The sequence below is a fragment of the Pongo abelii genome, chromosome 1 (genome assembly GCF_028885655.2).
Source record: "Pongo abelii isolate AG06213 chromosome 1, NHGRI_mPonAbe1-v2.0_pri, whole genome shotgun sequence".
NCBI classification, from domain to species: Eukaryota; Metazoa; Chordata; class Mammalia; order Primates; family Hominidae; genus Pongo; species Pongo abelii.
Window position 1 is genome coordinate 226759143 of NC_071985.2, and position 14250 is coordinate 226773392.

Consider the following 14250-nt stretch of genomic DNA (forward strand, 5'->3'; position numbering starts at 1 on the left):
TTTGTCAGCAATGGAGAGATGGGGAGGGAGAACATGACAGAGAGAGAGGCAGAGAGAGACAGAGAGCCTGAAAGACAGACAGACAGACATAGACAGAGAGATAGCACCCTCTCCGGAAAGCCCGACGACTCAGAAGCTTATGTGCCACGTCAACTCAGGCCCTCCTCTGTAAATCTTGGCACCAACCCTGAGCTCCAGGCCCCAAGTCTGCGAGGCCTGCTCATTCCTGCCCCGGGGCGGACAGGTCACCACAGCAGAACATGGCTCTCCCAAATGCTGGCTCCTGCCCTGTGGTGGCTGTGGCTCTGTGCTGGGCACTTGGGGGAGACAGGAACGCATGTCTCTCCCTTGGGAGCTAACTAGTTGGAGAGGAAAACTGAGGCCAACATAGGCAGACATGCCCACTAAGTGCCAAGTGGCCTTGGGTGACATCAGCTGGAGCATCTCAGAGGGCAGGAGTGAGTTCACAGTGGGCTGGCAGGAGGCGGCCCCTGAACTGAGGATATAAAGGTGGGGCAGTGGGTGCTATTCCTTGGAGAAAGTCTCCTTTTTCCAGAAGCACTTCTTCCTTTCCTTCCTCCCTCCCTCCCTCCTTCCTCCAATGCCCTTACCTTTCTAGAAGGCTCACCCCCTGCAGGGGGCTGAGAGAGCATGGCCAGCCCATCACTCCCTTTCCTAATGCCTCCTGCATTCAGAGGACCAGGCTGGCTCGGGGCTGGCATCTGAGCAGCCTCCTTCCTCAGCTCTCAACACGGGCACTGCCCTGACACCTTGGACTCCACCTAATCCTTTTTCTTGGTAATTGGTGTCAGAGACAAACTTGAGCCAATTTCCATCTGAGCCAGTATCTCAAGGCTTCTTTCCTATTTAACATCAGAGAAATTAAACCTGGCCACACCATCATTATCCTGGTGTTGTAATTAGCACCAGAACAAATTGCCCTGAGTGGCACCGGCTGCCACATTGGCTCTGGGCTCCGAGCAGGACGTGCATTGTGCTAATTGCTTTGGCCTTAGCTCCTTAACCTCCTGTTGTCCCGCACAGACCTGGGGGAGCAGGAGCCCCCCACACCTGTGTGCGCTCCCTCTTTGTGATCTGATCACAGAAACAAGTCTGATGCTGGAGGACACAGAGGTGAGGGACGGGGAGGGATGGCTCCCCCGGGCTTGGGCAGAGAAGATGAAGAGGACCCAGCTCGGCCATGAAGAAGCCTGGTCCTGCCATCCCGGCCTTCGGGGAGACTCCAGCTTCCCCGCCAGCTGGGAGGTAACGAACCAGACACACATGAATCAGTCCAGGTATGTCTCCAGCATACGGAGGCCGGGAAACAGGAGCGCCAGTGAGGGTGGGCTGGGGCAGAGAGCAGGATCCCTCTCCTCGCTTGGCCCGAGTTGAGCAACAGGAGCAGCTGAATCTAGGAGGGACCCGGAATGAGCAGAATGCAGCTTGGGAAGTCATCAGTTCAGACCTTGTGGCTGCCCAGTGGTGTCTGATTCCAGGAAAGTAAATTTAGTGGAATTAAAAAGCCACAAGGGCATGATGGAATGAGGGGAGGCAGGCGGAGGTGTGGGTGCAGGAGAAAAGGCCTGGAGGAGCAGGCGGCCAGGCTGCTGGCAGGATGCCAGCTTCCAGGTGCTGCCCCGACAGGGGGGCAATGGCCGAAGAGATGTTCTGACCAGGGGGCATGAAACTGAAAAGGAAAAGGGCAGAAACCAGACCCGTGGGGCTGGAGGCCCAGGAAGGAGTGTACAGGGCTGCACGCTGCTTTGGATAAATGGTGTTTCTTGGGAAGCCAGAGGTTGTCTCTGGGGACTCAAGGACATGCTCTGACTCTGACTCAGCCGCCAGAACTCTGGCCTTGGGTGGAACCCCACCCTTCATCGGGTAGAGGAGAAAACCCTCTGCCAAGGGGTGGAACACCTTGGGACCAATTCCTAGTAACAAGACCCCAAAAGCCTCATCCCACGACCATGTGACAACTCCCCTCCTCAAGCACACAGGTCTGAGCAATTAGAAAAGCAGGTGCTAGCACGTCAGCCTCCAGGGGAGGCAGAGCCAGGGAAACTGATGACAGGGTAAGGTATCGGGAAGCAGCCTCTGCAAATCAGCACGTCCCCGGACGGTCTCAGGCGTCATTTGCTACTCAACTTGCTGAACCACAGACAGCTATTTCTGGGAAGTGAGGGAGAACGGAAAGGGTTTGGAGGCTGGGGCTGGGCAGAGCCGATGGATAGAGAGCCTTGTCTAGACTGAGCCCGGCCTCCACATCGAGATGGCTCCGGCCCTGTGGGCACCTTCCAGACCAGCTCTCCTGAGACCATCAGCCTCTCTGCACTCCGTGGCATGTGTGACTCTTTTCTCCCTGAGCTTGTGTCATAGCCTTGGGGGACTTGCTTCCCCAGCTGCCAGGCCCCTCCAACTACACCCCTGCTAGGTCAGAGAGATCCCTAAACCATCAAGGCCCAGGGGTTTGCTGCCTTGAACAACAGAAAGTACAACCATGGTGGGAAAGGCCTCAGGCAGCAACTCCTGGGTAGAGGCAACAGTAAGAACTTGGGGTGACAGAGGCAGGCCATGGGGAATGGGTTCTACCAAGAACAGCTGCAAATCAGAGAATGCGTTTTGAAAAGGACCTATGTCTAGTCCGACTGCATGGATCCCTCAGACCTTCCCATCCACACGGCAGGCAAGACAGCTGGCAGACGACTCCCAGAGGGCAAGAGGCCAGGTGGGCCTCCCGCACCTACCCGCCCCTGGCTCAGCAACGCTGTGCACAAACACCTTGGACAGAGATCCGGGCACCAGGCCACTCTCCCACAGGAATGGCCAACATGCTCAGCCACGACCTGTTCCATCCCTGCCACAGCAGACATCACAAATCGATTACAGAGCTCCTTCCTCTTTTCCCCACAGCTATCCCAATCATTCCAACTGCGCCTGGCAACCTCCGGGAACCTGTTTTCCACATATGCCTTGTAACTAACCCACAAGACAAAATGAATTTACAGCTTTCAGCCAACAGGCATTTCAGGGCAGGATACTCAGCCTTCTTTCTTGTCCTCATCAAAAGAAAACTGAGGTGCCTTGGAAGCTGGAAGCACCTAGGTTTATTTCCCATCAGTGGGTGACAGCTACCCCTGCCACCAGGCCTTCTCCCCTTCCTGACACCTGACAACACCAGCCCAGCCACCGAGCTGGCCTCAGGGCCACAACAGCCGAAGTCTCCCTAGGCAAGCTCACCAGGGCTCTCAGCCGGAAGCCGTGTCGCATGCGGAGCCCCACGCCCTCAGTGCCCTCCACAGACCCTTCCCGAGCACCGGTGACAGAAGAAGAATCCAGTCCCAGCCACCTACCTGAAGGAGCCAGTAGCACCTCCGGTGGAAGGTGGGGATGATGGAGGAATGGACATAGCAGCCGTACAAGCACTAGGGAGAGAGGAAAAACGAGAATTCAGTTGGAAAGAGGGAAGGAAGGAAGGAAGGAAGACGGCGCAACAGAGAAGGAGCAAGAAGGGGCCATAGTCGCCTGGCAGCGGCCCAGGGAGACCGAGGGCACCTCTGCGTCTGGCTCCAGCTCCAAGACTAAGGCTCTGGGACAGCACCTACGAAGCCCTGTGGGGACACGCCAGCTGGCAGACTCGATGGGCAGCTGGGGCCTTACCCTCTGGGGGCCATAGAGGCATCGAGAACCCAGGACAGCCAAGGACCAGGGAAATGTACCTACGTACGCATTTTCCTGTAATTTTAGGGGCTTGGAGTTACTCTGTAGTTCATTCCTAGAGCCTAGGTTAAGACCCTTTGGGATACAGGGAATGGCTGATGGTTATAGAATTCATTAAAACACATGAAACATACACGCTACAGACCTTTCCTGGCCAGGGAGCCCTGGCCGGTACAAGCCCAACCAGGATGGACAGGGTGGGGCGGCGCTTCCCAGGATGGGCTTCTAGAGCTTGTGGGGCCTCTTGTGCATCCCTGCTTGTTGACTTTGCCTACTGTTTATTCATATATTTGTTAAGTAATCCTACATCTTTTGCAGATGGATTTGGTTTTGGAAAACACCCACAGCCAGGTTGGAGAAGGTGGGTGGAAAGTCAAGGTCAGGAAAGGTGGACTGTGGGTCGGGATGGCTCTCGGGGGCCTGTCACCTAGACCCAGGTGAGCAGAGTTGACCGGTGGGTGGGGTCATCAGGGCTGGCATGTTGGTGAGGAAGGCCACCCTGCTCTGATTCTCTGGCGCTGCCTGCATGTGCAGAGCTGGGCACCGTGGGCCAGGCTTGCTGGTGAGATGGAGAAAAAGGCCCAAGGAGAACCATTGGTCAGGTCCCTCTTGCAATCCAGCTGGAGGGTCTGAGTGGGAGGGAGGGGCCCAGGCTTGAGCAGGTCATCAATTTGGAGAGGGAAGTCTCACAGCACCCAGTGATGGGGGCCCCCACCAAAGCCAGGGGCAAAGCTTTTCTTTTGGCGCCTCTGATTCCAGACTGGAATGATCTCCCTTCCATCAGCTTCAGAGTTCCCCTGGCTTCCCACTGCATCCGCTCCAGAAGGGGTGGGGCATAGAGGGGAGGAAAGTTCCTCAGAGCCACACAGGACATCCGCCAGGTGGGAAAAGGCCTCCCCCACCTCTCCTTGCTCATTTTAATCTCACTGTTGTCCCCCACACCCTTGAACCAGCTCTCCAGAGAGAAATGCCACCAGCTCTGCATTTAAAGCTTTCATCAGCTATTATTTACACCCCCAAAACAGCGGGTGCAATTTGGTTGAACTAGGAGTCCATTGGAGCCCTGCCTGTCTGATTAGCAGAGTTGAAAGAGAAATCATTTGGACTATGGGATTCTGGCTGCAAGAAAATCAGATTTCAATATGTTAGAACTTTTACAGATCACTGTCAGCTGGGACTTAAGCCCTGTATAAACCAAACAAACAAAGCGGAAATTAATTTAAACGATTCCCTTGCAATTCTTGCCCATGAAATGTATTTATTATTAAGAAAGCAATATTCTTTCTTGACTTTTCTGGTTTTCAAGACACGGTGTTTTGTTTTTGTTGCTTTAGTGGTTTGATAACTCATTCCTTGCCGAAGGAGACGCATGTCTGGACATTTTTGTCTAAGCGTTTGGTTGCAATGAACAAGCAACCCACCTGTGACATTCATCAGCTCCTTTCCTTTGGAATTTGCATGTTCTCACAGGCAGGTTCATTACTTTGACTCATGTGATGAGCCAAATGGAGGAAGATATCAACGGCTGAGGGGTGTTTCTCTCATCCCTTTGAAATAAGAGGTTTCCATCTGTTGTTTCCCCACTCTGTTCCTCTCTAGACTTTGCAATGACTTGCCCTCTTCACCTGTCTTACTCTCTGTCTGCTACTTTCTCTTGGACTTGAAAAGACCGTGGTTGGTTTTCACCATCACTTCTCCCTCGATTGCCTGCCTGTCTGCCTGAACTGGGCTTCAGCATCTCCGAACCCCACACTCAGAGGTGAGAATTTCCCAAACACCAACTGTGTTTCCTCCGTGAACGTACAAAAGAAGAGGAACGCCCAGGCCCACTTTCCCCTGAAGCCTCCTAACACCTCTCTGGCCTACCCACAACTGCCCCAGAACCATCCAATAAGCAAAATGAAGTTAAGATTAAAGAAACGCTGCCATTTCTACATCAAGGCTCGTGCATTTGAATCAGAGGAACCCTCGGGCCCTCGCTCCAGAACCTGGCTACTCCATTTTTAGATACTCCTCTAACCACTGTGGCAATCCCATGCCCCTGGTCTCCTTGGATGAGAAGCGTGGTCCCCGGATGGCGGGAGGGATGGGAAGTGCGGCTGGAGGCAGATCCCCGATAGGCAAGGATCACGTCAAACAGTACCAGAGGAGGAAAGAAAAAAGCTACACAAAAAGCCCCAGGGACTCAGGAAGCCCATGGGGAATGGGACCCCTTCCGTGTTGCCTGGCTTAGCACACTGGGCCACCCCGATGGTTGGTTATGTGATTAATTTACCCATCTGCCTTCTCAGAATGGGGGCTTCTGAGGGCACCGGGCCTTAGGCTTTTTGAATAAAGATATCCCAGTTCTCCCCACTGGCAGCTCCAGGACACAGGTCCCAGGAAAGGACTCCAGAGATGGTCAATGTTTAAGTTTTGTCCGTGGCGCCCTGAACACTAAGGACTTCTAATACACACTAGAAAACAACATTGCAAAATGGCTCTACATTTAGGGCTTAAAGGTTTAAGCTTCAGTTTCAAGGAAAGCAGACTTGTGTGGAGTCGTGCTTTGCTGTCCAAGTGGGGAAAGCAGCTCACGGCAATCCCCTCCTGATGAGCCGGGGTGGCTGTGAGGGCCTCGCCGAGAGGTGGAGCCTGCCTGGGGTGGGAGATGTGTGACTTGGGCTCCAAGAGTCCTTGTCCTGCCAGGCTGCACCATGGGTACGATTCTAATTCTTTCTCTCAGGTGGCTGTGTGGGCTGAGAGCTTATGCAGCAACGGAACCCTCAGGACACTCCTTGGACCCCCCGTGAGTATGCACCCTCATCAGCGACTGTCACCGGAAGGGGACATCAGAGGAGGCCGCAAAAGCTTTAAGAATGAGCAGGGTTTGCCAAGGGAAGCATAGCTGCAGGAAAAGCAGCCGGTGAAGGACAGGAGATTCCCTCTCCCCTTCCATTCACCCCTTGGCCCAAACCACCCCACAGCCCAGCCCTGACCCCAGGCTCTAGCTGCCACCACCGCCCTCACTCTGCAGTCTTTTCACCAGATTCCAGGCCATATGACATGGTCATTACCAAGCCAATTGGGGATTAAGTGCACAATATTCCATGAGGCCGTGTGGTGAATCCATTCCCCTTACCTACTAATCAAAAAAGCAATCAAGTTTGTCTGTAGTGATTTGTGTTGTACAAACTCCTGGAGCTTTTTGATCAGGCTCTCGGGGTCTTCTGGGGTTTTCCCCGTTGAGCTTTTCACGGTGGGGAGCCACATTCCGGGGCTCGTGGATAAATCTGCCTAAGTGTGAGGTGCACACGCGTGTGGGAGTGTGAGGGAGTGCATGCCGTGGGTTCCCTTATTTTTGTGTATACACAAGAGAGAGAAAGGAAGCAACTAGGTATTTATAGGAAACCTGGGAGGAAGTCACCCTTCAGATGAAAGCAACCTTTGAATCAGTTATATTGGGGAATTAAGGCCTGGCAGCTTCCCCTTAACATGGCAGTTGAGCAAGGAAAAAATTTTTTATAAATATTCAAAATTGCTTTCTTGACACTATAGGACTTATGTATGTATGTATGTATTTATTTATTTTTATAAAAAAGTAAAGATGAAATTACAGGGGAAACCAACAGCAAACAAGAGCTTCCTTCAGCTCAAAGTAAATGCCTCAAAAAAGAAAGTGGCGTTTCTGAAGGGAGCATGGCCACAGAGCCCCCTCAAACGCAGTGGGGGTCCCACACCAAAGAGGGCTCCTGAAGACTGGGCAGTGATGGCTTAGTGGCCCAAGAAGGAAGTACATCGCTTATAGGTTGGGATGTGGTGGGCACCTCCCTTCTCGGCCAGCTCTCTACGGCCTCATCTGATGCAGCAGATTTCCACCCCCACCTACTCCCACCATCTGTTTCTCTCTTCCTACCTCTGTATCTGTCTCCCTCTCCTTGCCTCTCTGTGTCTCTGTCCCTTTGTCTCTTTTTCTGTCTCTATCTTTCTCTATCTCTGTATCTGTCTCATCCTCTTTCTCTCTCTGTCTCTCCCTGTCTCTCACTCTCTTTCTCAGTCTCTTTCTCTCTCTCTATCTCTGCAGCTGTCTTGTCCTCTCTCTGTCTCTCTCCCATTTCCCCCATCTCTGTCTCTCCCTGTCTGTCTTTATTTCTCTCTCCGTTTCTGTATCTGTCTCTGTCTCTCCTGCTATCTTTCTCCATCTTTCTCTGTCTCTCTGTCTCTCCCTGTCTCTGTTTCCCTTGCCTGTCCCTGTCTCTGTGTCTGACACACACACACCCTCCATCCCTTTCCTTCCACCTCCCATGCCCTGCCTGGGGGAAGCCGCAGAGGACTCAGCAACCTACCCAAGGCGTCCTGAGCAGAGCATGCTTAGGGCATGGAGCCCCGGGGAGCAGATGGGGCCTGAAGGTCACAGCGGGCCACAGGGCAGCCCTCCCTGTGTCCCTGCTCAGGTGAACCCCCTGGCCCCAGGAGGCCTTATGCGCCCAACTACAGGCTCTGCCGCACACGGTGCCATTCACCAGGACAACCTCCCTGTGCTGCCTCCGCAGACCCCGCTCAGCCGAAGTCCAGCTCAGGTCCCCCTCCAGGAGCCCCCGACCCAGTGGCCTAGGAGCAGACCCTAGGAACACTCATCAGAGCAAGGCAGTGGGCACAAGGGTGAAGGGAGGATGTGGACTCTGCGGGTCATTTCACTCTTCACCTCCGCAGCCTCACCTCACCAATCCTGTGGGCTGGCAGACTTCTTGCTAAGATCTAGATAGCAGATGTGTCCAGCTTTGAGAGCCAAGTGGCCTCGGGGGTTACTAGGTCCCTGCCAGGGCAGGGGAGGAGCGGCAGGCGGAATGGGGTAGGGATGCATCCCAATCAAACTACCACAGACACAGAAATCTGAATTTAGATGATTTTCAAGTGTCATGAGTATTCTTCTTTTGGCTATTTTTCAACAATTAAAAAAAATGTAAAAACTATTCTTACTTCACAGCTGTTCAAAAACAGGTAGTTAGGCTGGGTGTGGTGGTTCCTGCCTGCAATCCCAGCACTTTGGGAGGCCAATCACCTGAGGTCAGGAGTTCGAGACCAGCCTGGCCAACATGGCGAAACCCCATCTCTACTAAAAATACAAAAATTAGCCGGCGTGGTGGCGTGCACCTGTAGTCTCAGCTACTCAGAAGGCTGAGGCAGAAGAATTGCTTGAATCTGGGAGGTGGAGGTCGCAGTGAGCCAAGATTATGCCACTGCACTCCAGCCTGGGCAACAGAGTGAGACTCTATCTCAAAAAATAAAAAATAAAAATACCAGCTACTTGGGAGGCTGAGGCAGGAGAATCGCTTGAACCCGGGAGGTGGAGGTTGTGGTGAGCCGAGATCATGCCATTGCACTCCAGCCTGGGCAACAAGAGTGAAACTCTGACTCAAAAATAAAATAAAAATAGGTAGTGGGCCAGATTTGTCCTATGGAGCGTTGCTTGTTGACCTCTGACCTGTCAGGTTGGGACAAGTGTGGATTATATCGTCCTTCAAAAAATTCCCAATTTTAAATCACTGCTAGTGACATTTGCATAGCAGGTGCTCAATATGTGTGATTTCCTGTGCGCCCCTAAGCAGGGCAGGGAAGGGGAGCGCGGCCCAGGCGTATGGGAGATCATGGACTGCACGTGATACAGACACAAGGGAAGCTGGAAAATGTCTTTCCAATTGTACTTCGTTTGGGATGTTTGTTTTCTGGTTCTGAGTATGAGCATGCATGGCCCTTTTCCCCTGGAGGAGCAAAATGACCCTAGAACTTCTAGTTGGCCTGCCATGCAGACCTTTTCTAGGGAAGCCCCTTTTACGCTGTTTTCTTGGGTCCACCTCCCACAAGGAGGCAGGGAACCCCCAGAAGCCAGGGGCTTGCTGTCGACCTCCCATTCTGGGAAATTGTGAGGCCAGCATCTAATTTCATGGATCGCTGGAAAAGACATCCTTGGTGTTGCTCGACAGGTGTCTTTAAAGCTGGGCTATCTAACTTGGCAGCCACTAGTCACTGCGGCTGTTCGAATTCAAATTTAAATGAAGTAAAACTAAATCCAATCAAGCTTCAGTTCCTCAGTTGCAGAAGCCACATTTCAAGGGCTCAACAGCCACATGTAGACTACCACACTGGACAGCACAGAACATTCCACGATGGCAGAAAGTTCTACCGATGCTCCCACGCTAGAGAACATGGGTTAGGGTCCAGTTCAGAGGTGTTTGGCAGAGACACTTGGAGCTTGGGACCCCAGGGGCCACGATCTGGGGGAATCAGGGCTTCAAGGGATGAGGACTTGGGGAGTCCACATGCTTGAAGGTTGGCACCTGTTGTTCTACCTGGGCAGGCCTGAATCAACCAGTGAAGATTCCCCAGAGCCTTCTGTGCCTGTGATGGAAAAGCTCATTCCTGAGCTGCCCTCCCTTCTCTTCCCTAAAACCTTCTCTAATGCAAGGATAATACCCGCGGGGGCCGCAGACAAGGGTGTTTACGAGTAAATCTCCATCAATAATCCTCTTTTATGAGGGTCCCTCTGCTACCTCCTCTGCAAACAGCCCTGCCCCAGTCCTAGCAGCCAGGCCACCGATAGGGGTCAGAGAGCACTGTTAGGCTGGCTATGGTGGCCTCCACACTCCCACAGCCCCTGTGGCTGGCCCCGGAGGCTCCACTGGGCCCATCTCTCTGCCACTGGGGAAGTGGCTGTCTACACAAAGGCAATCAGAGCGAACATATATTTTTTTGGTGCTTGGTTTATCACTCTTGCTTGTATCTGATGCACCCAAGACAAAGATGAACAGTTTTTAAAATGTGTCCAGGGTATAAAGCTGATGGAAGAAAAAGAGCTCATAGAAGGGAAGGGAAAATCCACCTAGAAGATGAGGGTTTAATGCTATCCTCAAGCAATGAGGGGACAGGAGCAGGTGAGAGGCAGAACTGGGGGCAGGCTGGGGTTGGGGGGGTAGTCACAGCCTCCAGAGCGGGGCGTCCTGGACTGGCCGGGCCGTAGCTCGGGCATCCAAGGAACATGTGGGACCAGATCCCATGTGAGTAACTTTTCACTGCTGTCTGCTCTGTGCCTGCCTTGAGCTCTTGTCCTCCAGCCTCCCCCAGTCTCGTGGAGGAGAGAGATAGAGAGCGTGTACATGCCAGGCAAACACACGAGACCAAATCAAACAGCCCTGTTGCTAAGGGCAGAGTACCAAGGGGGCAGGAGCAGCCCGGAGGATGAAGTGTCCCCTTTTCATTCTGAAGGTCAGCAAAGTCACCTAAGAGGAAGTGACATTTGTGCTGAACCAGAAAGGTTGAGAGGGAATTGGCCAGGTGGACAACAGGTGGAAAAGGCCCAGCCAGGTGGACAAAAGGGATGCAAAGCAGGGGGGCCGCCACAGGCGAGGACAGCGGGCCCCTCCCCAGCTCTCTCATCTGCGTCCTGCATGCAGGGTGAACCCGCAGGGGCCGAGTGCGTGACTCCACACACAGTTCTGCAGAATCTCCCCCAAGGGACCCACAGTGAGTGGCTGGCAGATGGCCTTGCCTTTGAAGCAAAGGCCCTGTGATTTTATGGCGCTGCCCTTCTCCGCTGGTCCAGGCTCTGTGTATTGAAGCAGATTTCCAGGAAGGACTCAGGATTGCTCTGAGAACTGATGGCTCAAGTGCAGGCTCAGGACTAGAACTTTGGCTCTGACCCGCCCACCATCCCACGTCTCCATTTCTCCTCTCTGTATGCCTTCCCTGTCCTGTTTCTCTCCCACTACAGTCGGGCTGACTTCATGTGGCAGGTAGCCAGAGTCCCCTTCTTCCGGCTGTGACCCAAGAGGCAGGAAAGTCTCTCTCTTCCAGATTCGGGGTGACAGCACCAGGGAGGGACTTTGACCTACCTGGACTGCAAGCCCAGGACTGTCAGTGGGGTAGGGCGGCACCTGAGCAGGGGCCTGCAGCCTGGAGGGCAGATCTGTCAGCAGAAGCAGGGCCTGAGTGTGCTACGCTGATGTCTGAGGGCAGGGCTGTGGGGCTCACAGAAGGGGGTAAAAATGTGGTTCCTTTCCTGTCAAAGCCTAGACGTCAGGAAGAAGTAGGTGCTCTTCAAAGAGCAGGTAGGAGTGAAAACCTTCCAGCACTTTCCAGAGCTCCCTAACCAGCAGCAGGTACAGCAAGGCACAGGAGGAGGACCAAGCAGCCCTATTGCTCCCCAGGGCACCCTTAACACAGACGCAGATCCTGGGAGGCCTTGGCAAGATCCTGCGTGGGGCAAGGAGAGGATGACATGGATTCTTCTTACCCTAGTTCTCTAGTTGCACAACTGTCTTGCACAGAGGTATCTGTGGGGAAGACCAGAGCCTAGACAGGCTCAGCAGTTTGTCTAAGGTCACACGGCTAGGAATAGGCAGAAGGATTCAAACAAGCGTCATCTGACCGCAAAGCCCTTGCTCCTTCCTCCCCAGCAGGCCACCCCCTGGTCCTCGCTCAGACACCCGTGCCATTGGCTGATAGTCAGGTCTTCTTTGGGACCCGCCTTCGTCAAAGACAATGAGATGAAGTCCTGGAGCTGCTCCCAAGACTGTCCTCGCTGAAGGATTTGGTTTGTATTAATCTAAGATTAGACCAAATGATTCAATTCACATATTGCCTGCAAAAGCATGGCACCTCAGAACTTGTTAAATAGTGAATTGCTTTAAAACGAGTTTGAGCTAAATGGATTGCAGTCTGATTCGGCCTCCAGGGTTGGGTCACAGCAGAGATTTGGAATATTAGATCATCATTGACCAGGGCTCTAGCCTGGCCTCTTTCCTAAGAAAATCTGTAATGGTGTCTCCCAAAGCAGCCTGTGGCCCTGCCACGCCAGGGGACTGAGGCCAGACAGCAAGAGGGCCGACCTGGATCCCCAAACCCTGATGCCTTCAGGTTGTGAAGTCAGATGCCGGCCACAGCTCAGGCCCAGGCTCCCCCAGTGGGACCAGAGGTTCTCCTGAAAACAGCCCCTTAACACTGCAATTTCTTGGGGCACTCCTTTGGGCAGGGGTGGGAAGGCTCCCCAAAATTCATTATCCAGGGCTCCCTGGGAGAGTAGCCGTCCCTTGGCTTGGCATTCTGGCTGGTCCTGTCCTTCCACAATGTTAAATTGCTCTTTCTGCCATAGCGGACCCAGAAGGATGAGGAAGGGTAGCCCTTCCAGGGACCTCACCACCCTCCTGGAAGGAAGAGTAGTATGAATCCCTCTCTGCAGATGTGGGAACTGCGGCTCAGAGGCATCAATTCTTTCCTTGGCAGAGGTCACAGGGGCACGATAAAGCTAGAATCTAAACTCCAGTCCCCTGGCTGGCAAAGCCTGCAGGAGTTAACCCCATCTCCCTCATCAGAAGCCCTGGTGCGCACCCTGGAGGGACACAGGGGACAAGGTAGCCCAGTCTGGCCATGAAGGTCGGCTCCTTCGAGATGGAGGCAATTGAAGAGCAGATAGAAACCAGGAAGGGCAGCAAACCTCAAAAAGCTGGCCACCCACCACCCCCCAGTCCCCACCCCCATACAGGAAGCTGGTGAGGGAAACAGCCAGAAGAACCAGGCAGTGCCAGGCAGGCACAGGACACGTGGCCACCCCACCCCATCATGAGGCAGAAAGTGCCTGCGGGCCTCTGGCCCTGGGGGACAGGACAGACTCCTCCCCTGGGTATCTGGGTCAGCTGGAGCTCCGAGGAAGGGGGCTCCTTGGGCAGGCAGAGAGCACCAAGAAGACCAGCCAGGTGGGGACCCTGCAGACCCCAGAGCTCTGCTCAGGAGGGAGGACAGGTGTGCCGTCGAATGGGGAACATGAAGGAGGGCCCCTCGGTCTGGACGAGGACCAGTGAGAAACTCTGCAGGGGGGGTCATGGAGAGAGGGACACTGGGTCCTCAAGCTGGAGGCTCCCCCAGCCTCTCTGAGGAATGTTCTAGATTGCTTTTGCAGCATAGGCCCTTTTGCGAGCTGGAAGGCAAAATGGGAGCAGAGGTAAGAGTCACGGAGAAGAGCGCATGCTCCAGAAAGGAACCAGGGAGGTGTGTAGCCTGGCCCGGGGACACTGAGGGGCACGGAACACAGCCTGGCCCGGGGACATTGAGGGGCACGGGACACAGCCTGGCCCGGGGACACTGAGGGGCACGGGACACAGCCTGGCCTGGGGACACTGAGGGGCACGGGACGCAACCTAGCAGTCCCCTAGGAGGCTGACACCCGTGCCTCTGGCCCCACCAACCTCCCCTCACCTGAGCTCCTTCCTGCTGGGGCCCCCAAGTATCTGCAGGGGAAACATCTAAATAAAGTGGCTGCCAGCCTAACGACGACATGAGTGAGGAGGGCGATAAAAATTAAATGAATTTTTAGATAAAAAGTCATAAAAATCATGTTTAAAGATATAAATAAAATCTCTGGAGCTTCAGCTTTATTGTTTTTGGGGGTTCCAAGATTAATAAATTAGTGGGCATAAAATGGAATAATAGCTAAAAATTGATAATAAGGTAAATTTAGATTTAGGGAAAGAGTTGATCCAAGCCATGAATCTCAAGTCA

General features: G+C 53.6%; 1 protein-coding gene across 12 annotated transcripts in view; it reads right to left on the reverse strand.

The window, feature by feature from the left end:
* CAMTA1 (calmodulin binding transcription activator 1) overlaps positions 1-14250 on the reverse strand; it is a 979133-nt gene that overhangs the window by 296278 nt on the left and 668605 nt on the right. For 10 of the 12 annotated variants that reach the window (XM_054557106.2, XM_054557095.2, XM_024253799.3 and 7 more), the window contains one exon: positions 3354-3425. The exons of the other annotated variants lie outside the window; for them this stretch is intronic. In XM_054557106.2, the coding sequence (XP_054413081.1) occupies positions 3354-3425 (72 nt within the window). The remainder of the gene's footprint in view (positions 1-3353; positions 3426-14250) is intronic. 12 annotated transcript variants of the gene reach the window in all.